Source organism: Temnothorax curvispinosus, unplaced genomic scaffold (genome assembly GCF_003070985.1).
Source record: "Temnothorax curvispinosus isolate PA1 unplaced genomic scaffold, ASM307098v1 QBEX01016430.1, whole genome shotgun sequence".
NCBI lineage: Eukaryota > Metazoa > Arthropoda > Insecta > Hymenoptera > Formicidae > Temnothorax > Temnothorax curvispinosus.
In genome coordinates, this window is record NW_020226210.1 from 251,003 (window position 1) to 278,070 (window position 27,068).

A 27,068-nucleotide genomic window follows, 5' to 3' on the forward strand; every position below is an offset into this window, starting at 1 on the left:
TAGCAGCTTGGCGCCACCCGACCGCCGAATGCATGGAACGTCATCAGAATTCGCGGATTCTCGTCTTCCGTTTTCGTTCACGGCGAATAGGAAAGCCTTCTTTGATTCCCAATTCCGGTCTATCGTGCAGCTTGGCTTTTAACACGACCGTTCATGATACTTTACCACTGCGTGTGCGTGTGTATGTATCAAGTTTTTACTCTAAACATAATTCATGATTTAATACGTCAAAATGGCATTCGGTTAATGCGCAGATGAATGCTTCTCGTTCTTCTGTCTTGTCTTCGTTTCAGAATACATGACGCCAAGCCGCACGTGATTAGAACGCACGTTGTTGCGTATGAGTGGTTGGTACAATATAACTTCGGTGTTGCGGATAGGGAGTAAATCAGTTTAACGACCGTACTTGGATCCATTCCGTTCCTCGTCATTTTATTGTGATACCTAACGAGCTGACAAGCGGGACAGATGTTTCGCGGCTATCGCGAGCGCTCCTAAAATCGTTCTCTAAAGGGGACCACCTTCGTCGGCGGCGAATATCATGTCGCGTCGCGACGACGTCGTTGGTGGTGCATCTGTTGCAAATTAGGGCGGCCTATAAAAAGGCCCTACTTTTCGCCGAAAGCATCGCGAGTCCTTGAGCGACAAGTAGAGCAAGTTACGAATGCAACGCGGATTTGGTGCGAGTCCCAGAGAAACGTTCCTTATTTTGTAACGACGAGACATCGGATCTCCCGATTATCTGCTCACCTTAATTCAACAATAATTAATGTAAATTTGTATAGAGTATGAACAACGAGCCAGGCACGACTTACGCATGTTTTCTATAAAGCATTGGAGACAAAAAAGACTTGATAAATGTCAAAGTAAGTCCGTATCGAGAAATCGCGCGCGAGATTTGTCAGCCGGCCTCGATACCCCCGTCGCGCGTCGTTTTCGGTTCCCTCACGGGGAACGGGATTTGCGCGAGAGGTTTCTTCCGCGACGACTCCGAAGTGGCCGCAGACAGGGTAGAAATTTGTGTTACGGTCGAACATGTCGCGCGCGCGCACGATCGGGGCCCCGAGACATCAGAGGCGCCGCCGCGCAAACTCTACTAATGGACGCTCGACGACGGCGAACCGAGCGCCTGGGAATCGGCCGAGGGGGGGGATGCGGACGGAAGAAAGGGGGCTCCTTACTGTTTGTCGTTTGAATGTTTTAGGACCTCTGCTTAACCAACTTACTTACTGCCTCTGTGGGAGACAGCCGCTGCCGTGTTTGCACGGAACATTTCTTCTTTCCTTTCCTCCGTCCCCCCCTTTCCCTGGCGACGGTCACGGTGGTGTACCGTCCGTCCGTCTGTCCGCTCTCCCGTCCCGTTTCGTTGTCGTCATCCTCCTCCTTTTTCACTCTTCCTGAAACTGCGGACACCTTCTGTGTCGCTATACATCTACACAGCAGACGTTTTCTCTATGACGGATGCTTCTGCAAACACGCGTATCTGTTTGCGCTTTCTGGCGGCCGCGCGCGGACACCACCGTATTTTTTGGTGTGTGCAACGGGCGGCAGTTAAAAATCGACGCGTCACTATCGCCTACTATTTTTCTACCGATTTTCGTGTTCAAATTTGCTTCCGGGTACGCCGCGCCGCCGGTTTGCTCAGTCGGCGTTATATTAACGGTGTACCGAGGACAGGGATTTGCCTCGGATGGCGGATTGTCCCTGCAATCTTTTTTTATTGTTTTTTTTTACATTGTCATGGAGACTCACACGCGGTAAGCTTTACACAAATTCCTCCACGTGTTTAATACGCGACGTATCAAGATATAGGAAAGCAGAGTTAGTTATACCGTTAAATTATGCTTGGGGGGGGGGGGGAATCTCGTAAAATAAGAAATGGTCAGGCGTTCTAGTGTTAATTATTGCGCGGTATTGAAGTTAATCGCGCGAATGGAACAACCGATCGAAGCTCGAAAGAACCAACGTTATCGGCACTCATCCGCGGCGGATCCCACGCACTTTGCGCGCCGTCATTACTCCGAATTATTGAGACAGATTGTGATAAAGTGTCCTGAACCCCGGGGTTATCCGAACGCCTCCGCGGCCGGGTCACGGTTAGCGGGGACCGATAATTCGAGGCGAGCACTCGACCGGAGATCGGTCGAGGTTGAACGGAAAGGAAAAAAATAGGGGGGAAAAGATCGGTCCGGGAAGAAAAAAAAGTCCAGCGTTGACGGGTTCCGAGAGGCTTAATGCACGCGTTAATTCTCGATTATTGCACTCCCCCGGTCATTTATCTCTTTTATGACCGACAAGCTATCCATATTTACGATTTTCGAACGGTCCTTCTTGAAAGTCAGTTGTGGCTCGTCTTCCTTTCGGCGGGGCTGTTAACGTTTTTCTCACGACGATCGTTTTTTAATCGATAATGGCTCATTTAGGATGTCAACGTTATCGATATGGATACAATTCCGTGTCATTAGATAGCAGTGGCGAACAATAAAATATGATACTTGTTCGAACGAAGTTTAACAACGGTGTAAGCGAAGAAAAGATGTATCGGGCAACAAAAAATATTTCTTTTTCCACGCGCAACAACACTAGGACATATTTGTAACTCGTTTGTTTAGGAGGGCTAGTTTAATGCTAATAGATTAGGTTTATTTAAGGGCAACGGAGTAACGCTAGCGGTGAAAAGGGTTTGTGCGTCCCAGGGGTAAAATACTTCATGCGTGTTGTCGACATATGTTTCTCTCACGTGACACGACCAATTTAATTCCATTTCTTCGGTAAAATCAGGAGAGCGAGCGTGACGTGAACGAATGGTTGGAGGATTGCATCGTCTCGTTTCACGCGAGATGTCAGATGCTCGGCACAGCTTTTATGGCGTTAATCAATCGCGCTCAATCTTTTTCTACGCTATCTGCCAGTGACGTGCTGGTTGTAGAAATAAATTATCAGCGAGGAGCATTCGAGTTAATAAATCTGATCGTTACTCAGACTAATTAACGTGTAAGAAATTTTTCAAATTTTGCACGTATATCGGAAAGGGAATTTCAACCGTCCATTTTACCATTTTTTTCATCTAATTGTAAGTACACGAGGAAGATTGAGAGATTGCAGATTAACAGTAAGACACGTTAATACGCTTTGGAATCTAAACTGCATCTTAAAGGGGAAGACCACCTAATGCGCTTCTTTAGATACATTCGCAATATCTCCAAGCTGCGGTTCGATATAATCGATGTGCATTCCGTATTCCGCGCGAGCACGGCTTCTAAACCGCAGTGCTCTCGACGGGGGGAAAAAATAGCGGCGACGGTCAGTATCCCTTCGCGCAAGAGTGCCACGCGAGCCCTCATTAGTATTCCGAAAAACGAAGGGACCGCGCGATTACCAGATAGGGTGGCCGGCGCGATCGCGGCGACTCGTATTCTTCGGGACAATAAAGCCAGCACTGAAAACGAAGGGGGTGGCTGTCGCTGCCAGCCAGAATTCCTAGAGGGGGGGGAGGGAGAAGTTCGCTGAGCTTTTAGCCTCCGTTTTCTCCTTTTTCTTCTCTTTTTCGATTCTCTCCTCGTTTTCTGGCATTTCTCTTTTCTCTTTTTCCCTTTCTTCTTTTTTTTACGTTTGATTCTACGACGATGAAATCACAGGGTCGTAACACCTCGACTGGAAACGAATCCGACGGCTGTCGCTGCGGCGGGGTCGAAGTAAAAAAAAAAGGAGAAGATGAGAGGAGGAGAGTCCGATAATCGGTTTCAATCAGCACCATTGTCGGTCAGCGTAATCCGCCAGGCTGAGGCATCGAAAAAAAAAAGGAAGGAAGAGCATCGGACGACCGAAGGCGAGAGGGAGCTTCGCTGGCTCAGCGGGAAAAGCCCGTTCCCGGTGAACACACGTGCTGTATAGCCTCGTCTAGTCTTTAGCCAATATTTAATGTTCTATATTTAACGGATCGTCTAGATTCTCTACGTCCGACGCGGTGAGATCGATAAATACGCGATACCACGCTCGTTGCCAATGCGTCGAACCATTATTCTAACAGGGAAGTTAGAAGAACTCTGATGTACATAGGTCGTGATATTCCCGTGCTTGCCATTGTTAATACATCGATACGTTTTTAGCTCGCTATTCTCCTATCGGATGATTTTCCTATAATCCGCGTGGAGAGATAAAAATATAATGGAGTTATATAATCTCCAACAATGGGAAGCGGCGAAACGTTTATCGATGATGGCGATACAGAAGTTAATTTCGGAATTGAATTCACCGCGTTGCGTCATTTAAACGAATGGCAAAAGGGAAAAGAGCAGCCCGGCGGAATTTATCTTGTTCGTATCGGCGTGCAGCGATAAGAGGCGAGCTTCTGCGACACCGTCGGATCCGCAGAGCGTTTCAAATCACCCGTGTATCCCGTGTTCGAGGGCCTCAAAGGGTTGAGGCGCCGCTCGTAAAATTTCTCGAGCACCGTGCTGCAATTAGCGCGATATGCAAACAGCCGCGAAAAAGAACAGGGACGACAACAGCGATTGGAAACGATGGCGCATCATCGAAGGAGATATCGCCCCCCGCGTATCTCTTGAATGTTCAGGAACAATTTTTCCCGCCATTAAAGAAAAAATTCGAGGCTTCCACTTTTATGTATTTCACGGCGCATCGAGCATCGCCGGCAATTTCACACTTGCGACCCGCGCAAACACCCCTCGCGGCGCTCCTTTTTCCATCTTTTCCGTGTATTTCAGTGTGAGAGATACCGCGCTCGCTCCTCGTCAAAGAGCCTTTTTTCCCTTCGAGCGAGAAAGAGGCAGAGTGAAAAAAAAAGAGAAGAGAGAAACGGAGTGACGCTTCTTTATAACACGCCCGTCTGTAAGCAGCCTGATTTCCGTTTAACGTTTCCCTCTGTTGCTTTTTTTCCGTATCAACCGCCGAGGAAATCAAGGGAAAGGACGATTTTTGCGTGTACCCCTCTAAACCCTGACAATTCTTGCTTAAATAACCTCTCTCGTGCATGTTTCCGTGTAAATATGTATGTGGCTACATCAAACGCATTTATCCTGGATCTTTTCGCGATTCATAATATAAATCCGCACGAGCATTTTGCTGGAGTTTATTATGTATGTGTATTTATAAAAAAGAAGCTTTATTGTTGTGTACGTTGAACAGTAATCTGCGCAACTTGAGGATAATACTTTTAATTTAATCGCGTGTAAATATTCCTGAGATTTTTTCGTGACAAAGTGATAAAGACTTAGAGTGTGGAATAGCGATTGAATGTCCGTTCTCTCTCCAATGAGCTGGACTTGGCCCGCGAAGTTTATCAGAAATTACCATGAAGGCGTGGTGGCACTGATGGTTGGCGACAGTACCTATTTGCTTTCATTCAGTGATCAAAGAACGGCGTTAAGTCGATAATCTTTATTTCTTCGCGTGCACAGTGAGTCCATTCAATCGGGATTTGCTCAGGCTTATAGAGCTTGTGCGCAATTTGGCTTGACAACGGAATTAAATATTAGCTGCGATGCCGGTTCTCTCTAATCGCGCTATAAATTTAAATCTACTTCTATTTTTCCCCATTATCTTTTAGTCCAATAATGAACGTAATAATATAACGCGCAAATTAAATGTTTAAATGCTATGATAATGCAAGATGACAATAAAAAAATAAACCTGTTAAGTTTGTTCTATTAAAATTCCAAGTTCTATTGATGCGTTTATGATTGTCGAAAAGGCCAGTATTAGAGATCGTACTTATTCTCTTATTCATAAGAAACATTTCCCGCCGCCCTTTAGCGTGTCAATCGAACGCAGCGCATCGTGACACCTGTCATATTTCACCGAGCAGCAGCGTTTACAAAGTAGCCTCGGAAATTGGTACGAATTCGCGTGGAAGGGAAAAAAGAGCACGGAGGAAAGGAGTTCCTCGTGCTCGCTCGACCATCCAGACGGCCTGCTATTGGCTTGTCGGCTTACGTGCAAGTCGGCCATAATGCCCGAACCGGATGATGGAAAAGCCACCCTCGATTCGGGCCAATTAGCTTCCGGGCGAGTAAGTGGCAGAGAAACCCCCCAAGGATCCATTTCTCTCCCACATTCCCCCCTTTCCTCGTCCTTCTCCTCTTCCTTCTCGTCGTCGTCGTCGTCGTCGTCTTCTTTGCCGTCGTGCCACCACGAATTGACCTAACTTCGCTGGCCTCGCTTCGCCAACGACCGAGACCGTCGGCGTCGCGTCGCCGAGCCGTCTGTAAGCCCGAAGTTCATCGCCTAATTCGTTCTTAGAACTGGAAGACACTCCGTCACGCTCCCACGCGTCGCTTCCCGGAACTCAGATTGATTCAAGTTAATTGACTTGCTCGAAATTATGCGCCTAATCGCGAGCTCCGAGGTAACATCTGCGGTAGGATGGCGTGAACTAGAAACGCGATTAGATTCAACTGCTCAATCAGCGACGCGCTCCGGTTCTAAGGGTCTTTTACGACGCGACGCGGTCGGTCAGAAAATTAAACGGGATTACCTTCAATTAAGCCACGCGTATTTCATATTTATCTTTACGAACGTAAATGAAACACTTTTTTTGTAACAGCTCACACACGGCGTTTGCGAGATCCAGTGCTTGCTTGTGCGTTTGCTTTCAGTTTTATATTCAAGTTTAACTTTAACTTTCATTTTCGATTTTTTATAATTTTGAAACACTCGAAATCCAAAGTGAAATCCTTAATATTTTACGATATTTTAATTTTAATTTTCGATGGTTTTGATAAACCTATGTTTTTTAATTCTTGATCGATTAATACACGAAAGTAAAGAAATACATTTTTGTGCGACGTCTAACGATAAAATATCGCCGAGAAAAACCGCCCTTATTTTTATTCCACGTGACGAAGGTCCCGAGATGGGCCAGTCGCGTTCGTGTTCGGAACACGTCCTCCTACACGTCGGGTCCTCCGCCCAGGGGTAGAAAAATCCACCCCTTTTTCAGGCGGTCGATACCAGGACGACCAACCTTACCACCACCTTCCCTTTCCGCTCCCGTGCGTTTCACCCCCGTCGCCTCGTCGTTCTTACCTCGTCGCACCGCCGCGCGCCGTGTTGGCGAGCGGGATATCTCGCTCGCACCCTCGCCTTCGGCGAAAAGTTTCGCTCCTCCACCGCTTTCTGCCGAGGTGGCGCCATACTCGCTGTCAAGAACCACCCTTTCGTCTTCCCCCCGCCTGCCCTCGCGCGCCGTACACATACGCGAACCACCCCCTTTATCCCCTTTCCCATCCGATAGCTTTCTACCGGTATATCTTTCTTCTCGTTATTCTCTCGTATATTCGTTCAGATCCCAACCGAACTTAAATGTATGTACTGTGTGGAGTGTGTGTACACTTCTGTACGCGTGCAAGTGGATGAAAGTGCACGGGATTCGTGTGCTCGCGAACACTGCAAACTAAACTGCACGTGGTTACTTGATGTACCGATGGCTAAGTAATCCTCGGACCATCGGCCAACTTCTTGATTCTCAAAGTGAAAAGCCTTTTTTTTTCTTTGTCTCTTTTTTCCTGCAGTTTTTTTTTTCTTACTTTTTGGTGTCTTAACTTCACGATGTGTCCAAGCACGTCGTTACTCTTCGCCTTTTTTTCCTCGCTGTGACGAAAAAATTTCACAGTACCGTCAACCGATCTTTGACGCTAGATTCCTTATTTTTTTAGTCTTTCACTGAAGTAGTCCCTTTTAAGCCTAAGTGATTTGTTTGCTTTTCTGTACGATCAGTTGGTCAAACACCCAGGACAGTAATGGCGAGGTTTTGTTACGCTCTTCGTCTTCTCGGCTTGACCAACGCGAATTTTTCGAAGGACAAATTATACTACGTCTATTTTTCGATCTTCCTGCTTTTATTTTGCATTTACAACTTAAAATTAAATATTACCACTATTTAGCTGGATATTTAAAATCAGATAATAAATCGATCTGTAAGTCGCTATGCGCGCTTAAACTTTTTTTAATGATTCACATACTTTAAAGATATACATATCGTATTCTCAAAAAAGCGGCACGCCTAAAGAGATCTCCGGATTCCGTGATCCTGATGGCGCAAGGACAAGCGGATGGCAAAAGGGGGAAAGGAGAGATGCGAGAAAGAGAGACGCGGCAGCGTGTGCAGGTTCGTGATTCGAAGTAGGTGGGCCCCAGGTAGCCAGGACAGATAACACCCGGAGATTACCGCGGACAGAGTCATTAGCAGCGTCGGCTTCTGTGTCGGCCAAGATATTCTCTCACTTTCCTCCCCTGCCGTCCCGCTGCTACTCTCTCCCTCCGCTCGCCCCACCGTCCATTCGTCCACCGTGCGGTTTTATCTGGCCGGTCAATTCACGCGGCACGATATATACACCGGATCGCTTCTCAGATCCTACCACTTACTTTCCATCCTCTCCTTCCTTCCTCCCCTTCTCCCTTTCCCTTTCTCTTTCTCTCTCATCTTTCTCTTCCTCTTTTTTGAGCTAGGCGCGTCTCGCGATACTAGCCTCCTCCTCTTTCTTCTCTCGCGAACCGTGTCCTACCCCTTTGCTTCTCTCCTTTTTATCCCTCTTTCGCCGACATGTTCTACGGGCAGAATGCACCGCGAAAGACGCGCATTCGCCGCGCTCGAGCGAGCCCAGATTAGAGTCCGGAGAAATACTAATTGCTCCGATCGGCGTTCGCACATATTTTCCACGGCGCCAGAGGCGTGTCGAGGCCGAAGGTCCACGAGAAACGAGATAGAGACAAGGGAACCGCCGGGGCGTCGCGCGAAGGACCGGAAGGGGGCCCAACGATGGTAGTGGCGGTGGAAAGAGGGAAAGAGAGAAAAAGAAGAGAGAAACATTCTGCTTTGATAGGCTAATGACAAACGCCTAGATTGCCGGCTTATCACCCGGCCAGCGCTAATTATTTCCCCTTTGTACCGCGCCGCGCATAATGGCGTCCGTGCGGGAACGAGCGAAGGTTCTCTCTCTCTCTCTCTCTCTCCTCTCTTTCCGCTTCATGTGTGCTATGCCGATTTACACGCACGAGCGGCGCGTCGACGAATTTTATTTGTTACCGCGTGCGGTGGCGGCAAACGTGAGTTTCTCGCCGCGGATTGACGGATTGACGTTGTGTGTGCGTTACGATCGGTCCCTTCACTTAAGCCTCTACGCACTCCAGTGATTATCGACTCTGTTCAACGACACGGTGGACCTTTGGCCCCTACGTTCCTTCTCCCGCTCCCTCCAGATGTCTGTTGACAATTTCTGTTTTTTCCTCTACTGTGGCCAACATGTGGACCAACGCAATTAAAAGCGGATTTTAGTCTGCACGAGTAATTGCAGTTATTCGCAGATATTTGGTCCTCCCAAACCTTTTAATTTTTCGGTTTTTATCATTGCGAAGATTGAATTCAGTTTAGAGATCAGATTCAAAAGAATGGCATCATATTTCATTATAAAAACATACCAATCATACATACAATACATACAAATCATATAATATTAAACATTAGAACTTTGATTACGAAATAATATAGAATTTTTTATCTCTCAGTTAATTTTAGTTTCAGCAAACTTTAGTATATAAAAGCTTGTTATTTTGTGAGAGTATACTTTTATATAAAATCTTTACTAATATATGAGATACATTTTTGAAAAATATATTTCTTTGACATTTTCTTGCTTACAATCAATGCTGTTGCAACGCATTGCTAAGAAGCGGTTCCGAGAATTTCAAAGTTGGCGCTATTAAGAACTTTCCTCAGCATCGAAAACTTTTCTGGAATAATTTGCCCCTCCCCTCCCTCTACCCCGCTTTAAAGAATCATGATCTTTTAGCTGCGCTCGTTCTCCTCCGCATTTATCGACGGCAGTTTGCGATTCGTTAAAAGACACATTACACTCGTATCCGCTTTTCAAACGTTTTCCAACTGCGAAAGTTCTCTCTTTGAGCGCATGATAATTATCCGGATTCCATAAGTATAAGTGAAGCATTTGATGCATAAATTTATCAGCCAACACCAAGGATGCTGTGTCCATTTGTTCGTTTTTCGTTATCGTCGTTGATAAAATGTTCTCGACAATCTTGTTCCCGCGACAAAGCGAGATGCTCTGAACGGCATCTGCATAAAACGGAAGGATGGCAACCGGTGCGGAGAAACACGCGACGGAATCGTAAAAGAACACGGGGGGGAAAAAGTGAAAACAGAGAATCGATGTCAACCCGTCGAAATCGGGATCATAGATGTACTTTTTTTAATCGCGCTTCCCAATCGTTTTCTTCCCTCGTCGAAAACGTTTCGCTCATTTTATCGACATAACATTCCGTAGTGTGGAAATAGACAATAATGTGTTAAATGTTGAACGCAAATCAAATATTTCTCTAGAATGCATTTTATTCTTTTAGAATGGTCTATATAATGTCTAATTAACCACATTTATTTTTTGATAGATTTTTCTATGAATTTGTGACAATGTTTCTCAATCAATAAACATTTTCTTTTTACAAAAATTTAGGCAAGATTAAAATATACTAGTATATTCCATGAGAGCGATACCTATATATTTCGCATCATTATATAATGATTTGGCCTTCGCAGTTAATTAAGAAATGCTGTAAAAATTGTAAGGCTTCCGCGAACGATTCTCGGAGCATGTCTCTAGTCTAGGTTTCTAGACTAACCCGATATTATATATTAATACTTTAATGATATTGCTCACGATATCGGCGAAAAACTTGAAAGTACCAACTCGTCTCGTATCTTATTAAGAAGTTCATAAAAATAATATAAAATACTTTACTACGTACAATTTTAGCTTCCACAGCTGAAATTTCTCGCGAAACTTGTTTGATGCCCCGAGGCATCGGCTCCGATTTAAAGATGCGCGAGCCACAACAATCTCGGATAATAAATGTTTCCTTTGACGAACGCGAAGATTCTTCTCGGTTTAGCAGAAACATTACGATGTCGGCGCGGTGGCGGATGAACCGGTTCCGAACGCCGCGCTGAAATTAATCTCGCTTCCTCGCTACATCGTACGATCGAGTCACGATCTACGGGTGATAAGCACGGCATCGATACGTTTTATTTAGCGAAGTGGGCAGCGCGGGATTGCGGATTCCGGAGATTGAATTAATAAGTGAATTCGATTGAGTCTCGACGGAGCGGCCGATATCCAGAATACGGCCGGCCATGTTTCGGAACCTATCGATCACTATGTTATGCGCCATATAAATTATGCCGATGACGATTGGGGCCGATGTCGCCTCCTCGATAGCGGGTGGACGGTCGGAACTGGCTCGTCGCGAATCCGAGAATCCATCTTCGTGAATTCGATGGCGGAATCGAGCGATGACACACGCGGCTTCCGGTTATCGATCGCCCGCGTTCACGTCGCCCGGTAATTTGCTCGTTACCGCTCACATATTAATCTCTCTTTCTCTTTCTCTCTCTCGTTCCCTTTACGCATGCGACGAACGCGTGCGCGAGTTCGCCCTTTTTCGTTTTGCGTGCCGGAATATTCTGAACAGCCTTTCGGATCGGATAATAAAAGCAACGCGTGCGCGGGCAAATTTGCTCCGGACGCGACGTGAGTCTCGCGAGCGACTCGCACGTGCATATTCGCGTCCGTTTAACAAGATCGATGGGCGTCCGCCAGTGTAACGCAAGCTTTTTAATCGTAGGATGAGGTCAATAAATTATCGCGATCGGAAAGTTCGTTACTTCGATAATTTGACAAATATGAACAGTGGCAATTTGGCGATAAGCGCAACGAAATGTACATTCATGCTGTAGGTAAATACATACTATTTTATCATAGCTATTTCTATTAATTAGCGAATCAGCCAAGTGCTAATAAGAGAAATATTAGGAATGTTCAACAAATAATTAATGTTTCCAATGTAAATACGTACAATCGTCATCGTCAGCGGCGCGATACAATCCGAGCGCGGAGCTCGCTCGGCAAGCTCGATTGCGTTTGCAGACTTTGGTATCGATCAGCTCGGCATGATGCATCAGTGTAATAGCCGCTTTGCCAAGCTCATGCCTTCTTGGCCCGCACGGAACTTTATGAAATACTTGCACGAAGATTAATTAACCGGGAGAAAGAGTAACGTGCCGAGGCACACGCTCTCTGATTGTGTGATTAACGGCAACACCTTCTTGACACTTTTTTAATCTGACGTATCTCTATATTTTTCTTCGTGCAAAATCGCTCTCTCGTGTCTCGCGCCGCTTTTGTTTCTTAATTTTGCGCCGTAGATCACTTTCAGACCACGCTCGCGAGGGCTAATCACGAGACTTCTGAACCCCGCGATTTGCTCTAATTGGAACGCTCCGAACATTGTTCATTAGAATGAAAAAGAAATCCACTTTATACGAAGTTCGAGTATATTCGAAAAAGTCTAGAGAAAAAAAATTTGATTTGTGTGTTGTTTGATTTTCTTTTGACTCGATTCTAAAATGATTTCGATGTGGAAGTGATCGCATCATCGAGCAATTGGTCTAAAAGTGCAAACGAAGCGAAATTAATTGCAAACATTCTTTGCCAAAGCTAGCCTAAAACAATCTGTCCCAATGTATGATCCCTTTCTTATTACAGACGATACTGAACTCGATGCACAAGTATCAGCCGAGGTTTCACCTCGTGCGAGCCAACGACATCCTGAAACTTCCGTATTCGACGTTCAGGAGTTACGTTTTCAAGGAGACGGAATTCATCGCCGTGACGGCCTATCAAAACGAGAAGGTAAGCGACCTCTGGGTTTTTGCTCAAACACACGTATCGTCCACACGCGAAAGAGATCTTCCGTCAGATCAATTTCGGAACGTCAAAGTGCAATCTTTCGGAAAATCGAAGCACGACTTTGTATTTTGTAACGCCCGGGGAACTCTTGTAGGAGGCCATAAAATTTATTTATTTATTTATTTTAAATTCTTGACGGTGATTTAAAGAATGCTTATTAACACCATAAAGTTAAATCGAATATAGATTCAACTATGTGAATTTACTGTTTCAATGAAAACTGTGTTTCAAAACTGACAAATAATTGGCACGCAGTTTGGAAAAAAGTATATAAATTCGCACAAAATATTATTAGGCTACAAAGATTCAACTCGACCGAAGGTGGCGTTCTCTCTATTTAATTGTAATATTTATTTAGCTCTTTTCTTTTTATCTCGTAAAATTATCGATGCAGAAATATGACTCCTGCTTTTTGTATGTAAAAAATCATCACCTTATCGCAGACGAAATGTGAAGCTCATCCACAGCGGCGAGAATTCGTTAGAAATAAACAATCTCGCGTTACGATCTGAGAGAGCGGGTCGTTTTGGTTACTGGCCTTCCGTTAATTAATATTTCTTCCCGTTCCTGTGTCTTGATAAGTCATGGACGCGAGCATCATTTCGTGGAACAGCGTCTTCTCGGTACGCATTATTTTCAGTAGTGAATGAGTTGCTCACACGCACGCACGTGGCCATAAGAAGAAACCGGGCCTTATATAGATTTTTGGTAGGTCGGTTAAGTATGCGGCTCTAATCCTATCTTAATTATCGCGCCTTCTCGGTATATCGGCCGCGCGAAGCAAAGCGAGGAAGCATATTAGAGTCGAGAGTCTACAGGCCTGTTAAATCCGACGTAACGAAAGATTGTTTAATTCGCAATTTTTTTTTATCCATGCTCAAATATATTTATTTTGCTTGCAGATCACTCAACTGAAGATCGATAACAACCCCTTTGCGAAAGGATTTCGGGATACCGGTGCGGGGAAGCGCGAGAAAAAGTGAGTATCGCTTTCAAAACTGCATTTTAAAGCGATTACATGCGGTACTTTTTTTTGACACTTTCCTGAAATTAAAAAATTTATGCCAAATATACAAATTTTTTGTTATATGTATATCCGTGTTCCTGAAAGACTTATTTAATTCGTTCCATTACAGTCACGAGGTTTATTAACAAAAATTTGTGAAAATCATATAATATATCAATAATCAGGAAAGAGTTAAAAAAATCAGTAGGCTAAGTATCTTTCGAACGTCCCATAACGAAAGTCGTACGACTCGGAATCTGCGTTAGTATATAAGATTAAAAAACTACCCTAAATGCAAAGCAGACATGCCCTCTCTTCGAATCGCGTTTTGTGACGAGCAAAGAGCACGAATCTGTCTTCGGGGTCGACCTAATTGATCGTAGACCTTTCGAGCTTCCCCTCGATCGGCGCTATTATGCCGACCTTAGGGTCACCCCCCGAGCTAAGGGTTGGTTTCACAGGGCTCATTTGCACTCCGCATCGCCGGCAGTGCCGTCCATTTATATTCAATATTGCGGGTTTATGAGCTTATGTCAGCGAGTGATCCCTCGGAGGGGATGCTGGCCCGCCGCGCCGTTGCCGTGGACCAGGCCGCTATGGAAACCCATTTCGATCCCATTGGTCGCAGGGTGAAAGCTCGAGTGGATTTTGATGAAATTAAGTCGCTATGCATAACAATTTAAGATGTACTTAATCCTTCTAACATCATTAAGGAACTCTTGAAATTTCATTAATAAAAGAGAATATTCTGCCTGCGGTGCCAGCGTGTATCTCGTATCAAGAAGTGCATTATGTTACACGGAAAGACAAAAAAAAAGGACGATGCAAGCCGCGGGTCAGAAAATTTTCGGAAAATTGCGGCGGTCTGCGACGTCGAGCGGATAAAGAAAGGGCGAGGTTAATCGAGAAAATATGCAAAGCAGGGGGCGCGTCGCCGCGGCACCGCCTAATTAGAATAAGGGTTAGTTTTGGCTTATGGTTTCGGTTAAGGGTGGTTGGATGCCATCAGGAAGCCACAGGGAAACCGGAAAGAGAGAAAGAGAGAGGGCACGGGCAGGGAAACACCGGCAGAAAGAGACCGCGAGAGAAAGAGAGTGGCACAGCGAGAGAGGGATCGGGGTTGGAACATAGCCAATCATCGGATTAGCATACTGATGCTCAGGGGCGGCGCTATCGTTAACGTGGAGGGTGCCACTCTTGGCGGCTTTGAATTTTATATTGGCCCTACACAGAGATCGTTTTGCGGTTGCACAAAGACTGCGCTTCGAGAGCCTCGGTCGATCTTTCCAACGAAAGCGCGAAATCTCTTTCCCAGATCCCACGTGTTATTTTTTATGCGTTACCTCTTCGGTTGCATAGATTTCTTTACGATACACTGAACCGCTAATAATCGAGAACCGAGACGAAGCAAGTAGGCTAGAAAAGCAGAGAAGTAAGATGTGAATGTATAACAAAATCAGTCGGAATTTTGTGTAGTTACACGATAATTTAGATGAGAGATCCCTCAAAATTTAAGAAAATGTAGAGTAATCACGTGACTACATCCGAATAAAATCGCTACACCCGATACGCGACAGGATTAAACGACACTGACAGCCGGCGCATTGTTTCGTTAATTTTTTAACAACGCGCGACGCGGCGGTTCGTCACGAGATGTAACGCCACTCGAGCGTGACGAGTTGATTCGCCACGCCGCTTAAAAAAAGAAAAGGAAAGAGAGAGAGAGAGGGGGGGAGAAAAAGAAAGAAGGAACCGCTCTGGTGTGGCGAGTTGTCACGTCATTTATCATCATACACACCGCGGAAAGATCGTATTGCGATACACGCGGCGGATTAACCCGTTCGCTCGTGAAACTCCCACAACCGCGCGTTAATATACGTATAGCGCGAACAACGTGTATTTTCTAGCGCGCTTCATTAGCACAGGTGTTCAATTAATATTCGTGACGCTGACCATTGTCCCCAGGGTTAATTTTCGCGATCGGTAACTCGCTTATACATGTACCACGAACGTCTTCTGATTAATGAGCGAAGCAAGAGCACGCCGAGAGAAATCTGGCCGAAGCTGGCGAGTTTTACTTAACTTTTGCAGTTAATTATCCGCAAAGCGGAAATCGTTGGGATTCCTATGCGTTTCTCCGCATTGCAAAGCATTCCTACGAGATGTAATTACGGCCCGACTAGCTCTAGGCTGCATCCCTGATTTTTGTAAAAAAAAAAAAAAAAATATCCGTTTCACCTCGTTCGGTAATCTCATGTTACAGGGCAATATCGAAAACACTAATAAGGATAACACGTAACTGACGGTTTGTATTTTCTCATTTGCGATATAGCCGTGTCAATATTCATTATATCATTATACTTCTTGCCGCACGATTTCGGCCTTTTACTTTCGTTAATGTCAAATGTCATTTGGTTCGCTCGAAATCGCGATGATGATATATTTGCGAAGATATTTTGGCGAAATGAAAGGCTTATCTTTTCCAATTCCCACACGAAGTCTTTTAGACAACGATATGAGCTTTCGGAGAGCTCCGCAATTCCTCCCATAATTGCGCCAAGCCCAAATACTAGCTCGATTCCGCAACCTAATACAGAATTAATTGGCGCACGCGGATCCTTTCGTCGGGCTCGAACAAAATTTCCTGGAACGCTCCTAATCACGCAAAGGAAACTCGATGGTACGTTACCGTCGACAATCGAGCCGAATGACGGGCCGGGGTTACGAGGGCGCGGCGCGACGCGACGCGGCGTGGCGCGGAAAAGCAAGGGGGAGGGGGTCAGGGCAAATCTAATGCATCGTCTCGTGCAGGCAGAACAAACCTAAACCTCGTGTAAGTCTCGGCTATAGCCGTTCGCACAACGAGAGGCTTACCGGTGTCTTAATGCCATGTAATGCGATCAGTTCCAACCAACACAGAGACGCGCGCTTTCGCTCGCTTGCTCGATCGCTCGCCCGAGGTGCATCCGCCTCGCGCACGCTCCTCCTCGTTGATGCACTCCGTGACATGAACTCGTTGCAGCCCCCCCCGATAGAAAGGGTATACAGGCTCTCTGGTTTTCGTAAGTGCGAGAGCGCGCGCCAAATCAATAGTCCGCCGTGCGCTCGGTATATAGGACTTTCGAGTAAGGTATGTACGGCTCTCTTCGTCCTGGGCTTCACGACGTAGGCTGGAGACGTTCAATTTTATTCGCGCTCACTGAGATCGATCGCGCCAAATGTCTTTTAGCGCGGAACAGCTGGTTGACTTTTTTCGTTCTCTGCTTCGGTGCTTTAATTGGTTGCGGGGACAAATCAAAGTCTAGAAACGGATAAAGGAATTCATTAACGCAGATTAATCAGAAATCATTAAATCCACACGGCGCGCTCGATTTCTCTTATGTAAAAGGCTATCCGTGTATAACGCTGCAACTCGATAAATCGCGTCGAGATTACGCGACTCTTCGCGAAGATCGGGCGAGAGAAACACGTTGCCCTGGGGAATCGGCGAATAGATCAGTGTGTCGTGAATCGATACGATATCGCCGCGGCATCGATGAAAAATGATCGAGACTCCGACTCGCGAGAGTGCAGGCGGACGTCAAGCGCGATAAATCACTCTCGATTCCGCACATCTAGCTCGCGATTCGCGGAAAAAAAAAGTTTCCCGGCGTCGTACCGCGTCGTCGCGGAGCGCAATGTAATCGTGCCGCGCGTATATCTTGAGGGTTCTATCGACACGCCGCTCGTTTATGCGAGCCGCCTGTACACACGCACGCATACAGAGGCGCGAATTGCACCACACGGGCCCTCGCGTTCGTCTGTTTATAAGTGCAAATAGCCGCGAGTGGCATAAAGTTAAGCGCACGTGAAGGCAACGCACGCGCGAGCGAGCGAGCGAGCGAGCGAGAACGCTAGACACTTGCCGCATAGGAAAGGCGTTGAAGGCGCAATTAAGATAATTAATCTAATACCACGGCCTCGCCTCGAGGCAATACAGCTACCGGCGCTCGCATAAATCCCGAGGCCTCGTTTATTGCATCGCGCCGACGCGAACGCCGAGCTCCGCGCCGCGTGAATTATCACCGCGGACGAGCGAAGCGCGGCTCCGAGAGTCGCCGCGGCGCGCCGCGTTTAACGTCGGGGCCTTTTGATTTTCTTCGACACAATACCTCTCTCTGTCTCTCAGAATCACGATCGCATTGATCGCGCCTTCTGTTCGCCTCGCACGCGCGACGATACGACCCGATACGACGCACGTCGCTAACGAGCGACGATATTTCACTCGCGTGAATATCGGCGCTGTAAGATTTTCATAGATTCTCATTCAGTGGGTTACGCGTAATCGAAATAGCGCTTTACGCAATGTCCGCGTGAAAGTTTCGAAGAAATCGAACACTAAGATTTGTAAATAGACTGCGTGTTCAGATGAGATGAGATTTGTACATCTGCAGGCCATTTAATGCTTCATATTACAAGTTGAAGTTAGTTTGGCGAATTATTAATATGCAATCAATTATTATTCTAACTTTGTTATATTTCCTTACACGATTGCAATAGCTTCCGTATAATGTTTATCAGAATTAACGTTAATGCGAGCTGGGTCTACTTGCAATCTCAGTTCTTCATTATGCTGCATGTCGATTCACCAATAAATCAATTAGCACACAGAGCGAGGACGTCGTCGAGATATTGCGCTAGTATAGATAGAAATCGCCGATTGGTTTTCGCAATCTTCCGGATGGGGATATCCTCTTACCGCACGCTCGTCCTTGTCGCAATTTTTCGATTGAGACATACGCATACGGTATCCTAACAAAACCGCAACGAGATCGAGCGTGAACGATTTAGCGTCGAAATTGCCGCTGCCAAGGAGGGAGGTAACTTTATCACCGACCCTCTCGTTATACTCTCGGAACCAATTATAGTGTGCCGTAATCAATGGGCATTCGCGCGTCTCAAAAGATTGTCAGCTTGCGAATGCCGGTAAATCATATCGAAATAGGCGGAACCCATTTACCCGGTGGCCGCGCAGCTCCGCTAACGTTCCCTAACGATTGATAACTCACTAACCACGCCTTTCCATAAATCAATAATCAATCTAGAAACACCGAGGCAACGGGTTCCTTTATAATCCGTCTTGCGACGATGTCGAGTTTGCTTGTCTAACGTACGACTTATTCTTCGCGAGACAAACATCAGCACGGTATAATTTAATTAATTTTTAAACGCGGTATACATGCGAAAAAAGATTTCGTAGAATAAGAAGTAATTAAGAGCGCAAAATAAGCGCGAACCTCGCAAGATTGCTAACTCTGCGTCGTTGTTGCAGAAGGCAGGCGCTACTGACAGTATCGGGCGGCGGTTCCCGTTTGACAGCGAGTGGACCAGCGTCGCCGGACAAGCGGCGCTCGTCGAACTCCGCCACCGATCTCATGGACGACGATGACAAGCTGCTGGACGTGGTCGGACCCGATACGCCGCACCCGGCCCACCACCATCGGGAGCGGGAGCACTCCCGAGAGAGGGACGATCGAACGAGCGAGCGGGGCGAGGGCAGCGAATCGTCCGGGTCCGAGAGCGGTGGCGGGCCAGGTCCAACGGGGTCCGAGGGTCCACGGCCGGACGTCTCGGTCGGCCCACCGCTTCACCCGCCCCTCTTGCCGTATCTGTACCCGCCGGTGCCCGGACTTTATCCCGGTCCCGGTCCCCTGATACCACCCACTCCCCTCGGACTCCACGGCGGGGTCACGCCCGGTATGCTGTTTAACGCCCAGCTGGCCTTGGCGGCCCAGCATCCGGCGCTCTTCGCGCACTATCCTCATCCCCTGGCCAGTCCCCTGCACCAGCTCAAGGGGCACAGATTCGCGCCCTATACGCTCCCGGCGCCCTCGCATGGCTCGGCCTTCGAGACCGTGACCCCCGGTAGTAGGACCCTAAGTCCGAGATCACCGCCGCCAAGGCCGCCGACCGACTCGCCGACACCCACCGGCGGCGGTGCTCTCACCTCGACGACACCCAGCTCTGCCGGTGAGCTCAAGTCCATCGAGAACATGGTGAACGGACTGCAGGAGAAGAGAAGAAGAAGTCCGAGTCTGACGCCCGGGCATCGGGGCGATGACGCTGGCGGAGGGAGTCCGTGACAGGAGAACGAGCCTGTGAGCAGCACGAAGGACGACGACCCTGACGAGGACGAGGACTGCGCCGACGAGTCCGGCGGCGACCCGGAGGACCTCTCCGCCGACGAGAGGGAGCCGGACTCCACGTCGGAGCCGTCGTAGCGGCGGGAACGTTGGCTGGTCGGCATTCGGTTCTCCCTGTCTTCTCCTCATCCTATTCGGGAGTCCTGGCCGCACCGGACGGGAGCGAGGAAGGCCGGACTCTCATACTACAAAGTGCAATTTTATTTCCGGAGCGGCGCCGCGCTCGAGAAGTCGTTCTCGCGAGCGGGAGCGGCGCCCTTCGTGCTTTCGGGACGGAACGAGGAGTCCCCCGCGTGTTTCCTGTATCTGTAAATAGACCTACGCGGTTCGCGCGAGCTAGAGAGCACGATATCGCGCGCGTTAGGAGTGTGCGTCTCTGTTAAAGGACCGCGAAGCGGGGTGCGTTGGGCTCTGAACGGACGCTGCACCGATCGCGCGTTTGCTGTAAATTAGATGAGACGCGAGAGTGAATGCGATAAGAGGAAAATGAATGTGAGAGAGGGAGAGAAAGAGAGAAAAAAAGGGAGAGAATCTACGAGCGCGTACCTGTGTCACGTGTGAGTCTACGTTCTACCTGTGTACGTTAGGTCTTAAGGGAAGAAAACAGAGAACGATATTGCAATATAAGAGCACCTCCTACTATTTGCAGCCCCTGTACATATGTACCCTAGTGATATTATATATATATTATATTATATTATATATATATATATAAATATTATATTATAAATATAAATAACATCTACTCTCTCTCTGTACTAATTATTAAATATATTATTATATTATAACGACTAGAGAGACGTAAACGCATAAACGCACGCTGCCCGATTTATGCCTCGAAAACGCAAAGCAAAAAGCGCAAGAAATCCTAAATACGAAGAATCTCGGGATCCGAGTTGACGATCCATAGAAAAAGCAACGCGACGCGGCATAAACCGCGGATTGGTTCACCGGGAAGCAGTGCCACTCTCGAATCCTCTCGTTCTCGAAATTCCACGTCGCCCGGAGAGACTCGCGTCCTTTGAACGTGCGTCGAAGGTAAAGCCGTCGGTCGAAACAACACGTGGTGGGCAACCAGCTTTTCATTTGTTTACTCGGATGTCACTATCGACGAATACTTTTTTTTTTAGAACCTCTTTGTTACCCCTTTTAAAATAGTAGATCGAAATACGTCGGGCTTGTGATCGTCATTTATGTTAATAATTTGAAAATTATAGAGAAACGATTTATCAAAAATATCTATTTTTACATTGTTCTCAAACGTTGCAAAGTTAGAAGTTCAATTTATTTCCATAATATTTTTTTTATTTAAAAGAGGCAAATCGAGATTTTTTATTTTACTATAATTGCTCAAGACTCGATTGCCGAATTGTAGCGAAGGACTGAAATCCTACGCGCCGATTAAAAATCCGAGTCGGCCTGTAATTTGTATAAATAGTGGCGGTCGGTGTAAATAATTATTGAACGCGTGTGATAAGAACGTCGAGTAAATTTGCAATCAACTCGCGCGAGTCACTTTAGGGAGCAGAGGGATTCGCTATCGCGAATACTGCATGTACGTATAACACAATAGAAGCGGTCTAAAGAGAAAAACCTGACGTCTGGGATGGAAGATAACGGTGATTTAAGGCGAAATCGCGCGATGCCCGCGGGAGAACGTAGCGCGGCGGTGTTTTTTTCCTTTTCTTTTTTTTTAAGGGAACGTCTCCGAGAATGGGATTCTCTCGTGATGTCCGAGAATGGGAGGCCGTTATCGTTTGCACGCACTGTGACAATGCGAATGCGCCGCACGTCCGCGCGCTGCACATTTGCAGCGACGATCGAAAGATCGACTCGATACCCCCAGCGCAATGCACCTTGGCGTTCAACGTCTATCATCTCGTTGTGCAATCGACGATCGGCCTCTCATTCGTATTCTAAGCCACTCTGTCGTAATTCGACTAATCGCTGTCACGTCTCCTACGCGTTTTCGATCCTGCAGTAACGTCGAGTAGGTATCGTAAAATGAGAAAGACACGAGTGGATCTTCTAAGTCGATCTCTCGTTTTTAAATCATTTGTTGCCGTTGTTCACTAATTGCAAGAAGGTAAGTCAGCAGCGACTGGACGAAGTAAATCAATTAAATACAACGTTAATAAATACAGTGCTCGAATTATAATATCATTTACACGAGTAATTTAATAAGTTAGGACTCTCGAAATTAAAAATCGATAATAGAATGGCTATGAGAGTCAGACGCAGTTATCGGTGCGTAGGTGATCAAAATCACTAATTTATTCCAAATAAATTACATTCGTACGTTTCGGCTCAACACTTCGAATTATTTTCAGCGATATCAAATGACGAAAATTAAAATGTTACAAAGTTCTCCATTCCAACGTAGTAAGTTTCCTTGTTTGGAGATTTCAAGAAACGAAATTGAAAAAGACTACAAGATCCATATCAAGTATGCCAATTATTATTACTGGAACACGTATTAGATAAAAGGTATTACTTTTAAATTTAGCATGTGCTTAGCAAGTTTTAAGATAGTAGCGGTAGCATTAACGTTTATTATCGTAGAAGTTTTGATGTTCTCGATGAACCGTACATTTGCTGCCACGTGAAAAATTATGGATACCTGATTTATCAATATGTTCTTGTCATTTTCTGACAATCCGAAGACTTCTGTATCGAGATCTATGATAGGTACGATTTTTTTGCGGAAATTGGGTACTTCTTTTTTACTCGGTCAAAAAAAGAGGTTTCTCAAACATTTTATCTAATCGGCTTTCGGGACTCTTGTCTTTTTTTCGAACGTATCAGCAGATATATCGTCGAAATATCGGGGCAACTTCGTAACAGTGTCTCAGTCAATATTTTTCCAACAAAACCAGTACCGCCTATAAGACAAAATAATAACCCTGTTATTTTGTCTTATAGGTGGTACTGGTTTTGTTGGAAAAATATTGACTGACAATGAGACACTGTTACGAAGTTGCCCCGATAGTTCAACGATATATCTGCTGATACGTTCGAAAAAAGACGAGAGTCCCGAAAGCCGATTAGATGAAATGTTTGAGAAACCTCTTTTTTTGTAACATTTTAATTTTCGTCATTTGATATAGCTGAAGATGGCTCGAAGTGTTGAGCCGAAACGTACGAATGTAATTTATTTGGAATAAATTAGTAATTTCGATCACCTACGCACCGATAACTGCGTCTGACTCTCATAGCCATTCTATTATCGATTTACACGAATATATAAAAATAATTAATTTCATGCTGATATTCACTCGATATTTACCAAGCCGAGATATTTCAAAATTCTCAGAGCATATTAAATTTTAATATATCTTAGATTGACAATTAACATTAATTTTGGTTTTACAGAAACATTATGCAATACAGGAATATATATAGAACGTGATATGACGCGTTGATTATTGAATATGTATAATATCTGAAAATATTGACTAAAACGAGAGATATATCGACTGTTGGAAGTCTTAATCAGCTTATAGTTTCATTTTGCGATACCCGTTAAGCGGGCTTGCATCGTCGTTGTAATATGTCTGTACATCCGAATCGATTACAAGGGAGCGAAGTGTTCTGAAATCCGAAAGCAATAATCGAGCAGAGCTGTGAGTGCAACTATCGCGGATGAAACTAATCGGTTCGGCTGTTCTAATGAACTGCTGCGGTCGGCCAAGATTTCCATAAGCAAAAATCGCCATTGGCAGGCACTTTGATCCAGTGCAAAATTCGTGAAACGAATATTTTCGAGCGATTCGAAACGAATAGTCGGAGGTCGATTTAGAATCGTGTCGTCGAGTAAAGGGCCCGACGATTATTGTTCATCATACTTTAAGCGATAACCAGAAGCCTATTCTACAATCTGGTAGACGGAACGGCAGATAGATTTTTTTATTTTATTAATGTGTTGATCGAAGAACTGTTATCACAATGATAAAAAAAATCGCCTCCAAAAATGGCGAGATAAATATTTTCCACAAATCTTTATTACTTTATTTACTTGTTACTGATTACGCAGAACCCTTAATTCGTTTACGCGTGTTGATTTTAATGAATCCTGTTCAGATATGTCCGATAAACGTTGTACATATATTTACTTTATTCCAATTTGTTTATATTCAGCGCTAAATACGGGCTCTCCCCTGAATTTTCTCTCCGGTCCTGAATTTTACTTATATAAAAAAAAACCTCGATGCAAATGTAAGATGGGAGAATTGCCGTATTCAACGCTAAATGTACAGTATGAAAACGAGCCAATGTTCCGGTGCAGAAGTAGAAACTGATCGATATGTACAGATATGCAATTGAACAGGCAAGTGGATGAAGAAGGCTTGTCACATTCGCACGTTAAGTTATTTGTATGGATGAACATTATTCCCTACTGTACCATACGTATCAGTACGTAAAGTGTATTATCAATTTAGTGCTGTGATGGTTCTTAGTGAAAGTTTAGCCTGTGGATACGAAGAGTCTATTGTACAATATTAAGTCACATTAATGCGAACGTATTTAATTTAAACGCTAAAAACCTGTAATCACGAGGTGTCATTATATCAAATATTTTCTTCGTCCATCTGCTCCTTCAATTTAACGATTCGATCGTGTACGATTGAAAAGTCCGTCGTCCATCCGGAATTTTAAGTTACGGTCGAAGCTACTTTCGTCCGATCGAAATCGCGTCTCAGTTCCCTCGAATCTTCGAGAATTTGCTCAATCCCTCGCATAATTTTCGTGGCTTCCTTCGGGTCGTACGCACGGTCTTGTACTCGAAGCGACGCGAGCATCATCGTCGACGAGAAAATAGGAAAAGCAATAAAAAAAAATGATTAAAGAGAAAAGATAAGGAAACGAAGGAAAGAACGAGCGGTTCAGACGTGGGCCGCGCGCGTCAAAAGCGGATCTAACTTCTTAACACGAGAATCGTGATATTCCGTGACTTGTATTGTATATTGTACACTCCTTAGATTCTTTGTCCTCCGCCCTCCCGACTCCGTTCCCAATCTTGCCCCGTCATCAAAAGTCCCTCCGCAAAAAATCCACGTGATTAAGAATTCTATATATATATATATATATATAATAATTTAAAAATACAACACTGTGTATACAACTCATTTCTCACGCTCCGATTAATAAATAAACTTAATTGCACGATGAACTTATCGTTGCATAGTTATATCGCGCGCGCGCGGATATCTGCGCAAAATAAAGCCACAATATGTTATTCCTTAACGAACGTCGCGCCATTCGCGACTTATCAACTTCCGTGCATATTTCTCCTTTTACACTCCGCGCGAAAAGCCACGGTTGCGTCAGCTCTATTGGATAAAACGTGTCGTAACGTTAATTTTTACTATCTTTGTACATTGCCCGTTAATAACTTTGACACTAACTCTAGCAATAGGCCAAGTAAATCGGGAATAGTAATCTCGCTTCGCCACCGTTACAGAAAATCGATCACCGTTTGGCTACTACGCGAAGCGAACGATGATGATTAGCATTAAACAGATGTTGTTTGCGTACGAATGTAACCAGTCGGCCGATATGCGTTTTATACGCGTTTTAACGAAGAAGCTTTTGATTCCGCCGCCTCTTTAATGAAAGAAATCGTTTTTCGTTTTTGCCCAGAAGATAAGCGCGCAAGAACGCGCTTCGGTGGCGCAGGAATTTTAATCTTTCGGCCGATCGGTCGGACGATTGTAATAATTACGGTTTGCTCGTGTGAAGATACGGCGATGCGCTCTTTCCCGACCGCAAAATAAAGTAATGAAAACGTGAGGGGCAGCGAACGTTTTGAAATACGTACAAGGAAGCATATATATAGATTTAATAAAAAAAAAAAATCAGTACATTTTTATCTGCTTTGGATTATTGTAAATTCATACTTTATTATGATTTCGCGAGAATTTGCAAAATTTACATAACACTTTAATTTAAATACTCTTAATATTTCGGAAGAGAGTTATAGTTATATCAGACTCACTACGATATGTTACATGAGAACATAGTGTTCCAGGAATGGTGCAAATTGATGAGATATCGACGTAATTAGCCGGCATATGCGTCTTTTTTTTTTTTAATGAAAGGTTTCCCCGATGAATTCGCATTTCCGTGCCATGGCGCAAAGGTAAATTCCGATGATTACGTAGATAAAAAGTTAATGAATACGGCCTTGTTTGAAGCAAGCAGACTAACGATTCCTTGCAGCGAGACAATTAGGGGTATTACATAGGTAATTAGGCGGCCGTGCATAAGTTTCGTCACATTATAACTCAAACTGTTGTCGCTTTCACGTATACCATGCGACGTAACTCCTAAGTGCGAATAATTATAATATTTTGCAACGACGGAAAGCTACGACTGTCAAATAAAAATAAAACGACGTGGAGTGTCGATAACGGAATAAAATTGTTGGAGAATGTTATTGCGTTCTAAATTTGATTTTTTTTAAATATATTTGACACAGTGCTGGCACGTGAAAAAGTTAATTTTGAGGTTTTCTATTATGACTCTCGAATTACGTGGTTGTGTCTTTCTCGGACACAAAGCTCCTTCATATAAAATAAATTGTGGCGAGGAAGAATTCTCCTTTTGTCAACCACGTGTCTATTCCGACATCGTTGCCAGAAATGGAGCAATCGCGATTTCTCGATTATCCCGGTAATTTGAAACGCTTGCATTTTGCGGCGACTTTCGTGTCACGTAAGCGCTTTCGCCGAACGATGAGTAAATTAATATGAAAGGAGCAAGATTAGGAAGGGCGGAGACGAAAAGGGCGATCGGAGCGGCGGCGATTTTATTTCACGACGAAAATCGAAGAGACTTTCGTGTCGCAGTATGCTAAACCGCGTCAGCGAGGAGAGTCGCTCGGCAGCGAGCTGAACACGAATGCGAATGACTGTATTACAATAATAAGTTGATTCACGATGCTGAATATTGCGTTTTATAGAGCCATAACGCACGTTTGTCGCGATAGTAAAAGTCACGCACGATAAGACGGATGGATTTATGGGAGAATTAAGAGTCAAACAATTAATTCCCGCGAACAATTAAGGATCTCTCAGTAATTTTCCGCGTGCTACAACGTGC

At 45.2% G+C, this 27,068-nt stretch overlaps 1 protein-coding gene across 1 annotated transcript in view; it reads left to right on the forward strand.

Annotated features, from left to right (window-relative positions):
• The window catches only part of LOC112466643 (optomotor-blind protein), an 85,450-nt gene extending 60,378 nt beyond the window's left edge, over positions 1 to 25,072 (forward strand). Inside the window, exons 5-7 of the mRNA XM_025034848.1 lie at positions 12,576 to 12,722; positions 13,682 to 13,758; positions 19,097 to 25,072. Of these exons, the coding sequence (XP_024890616.1) occupies positions 12,576 to 12,722; positions 13,682 to 13,758; positions 19,097 to 19,907 (1,035 nt within the window). The 3' untranslated portion in view covers positions 19,908 to 25,072. The remainder of the gene's footprint in view (positions 1 to 12,575; positions 12,723 to 13,681; positions 13,759 to 19,096) is intronic.
• Positions 25,073 to 27,068: the final 1,996 nt, after the last annotated feature.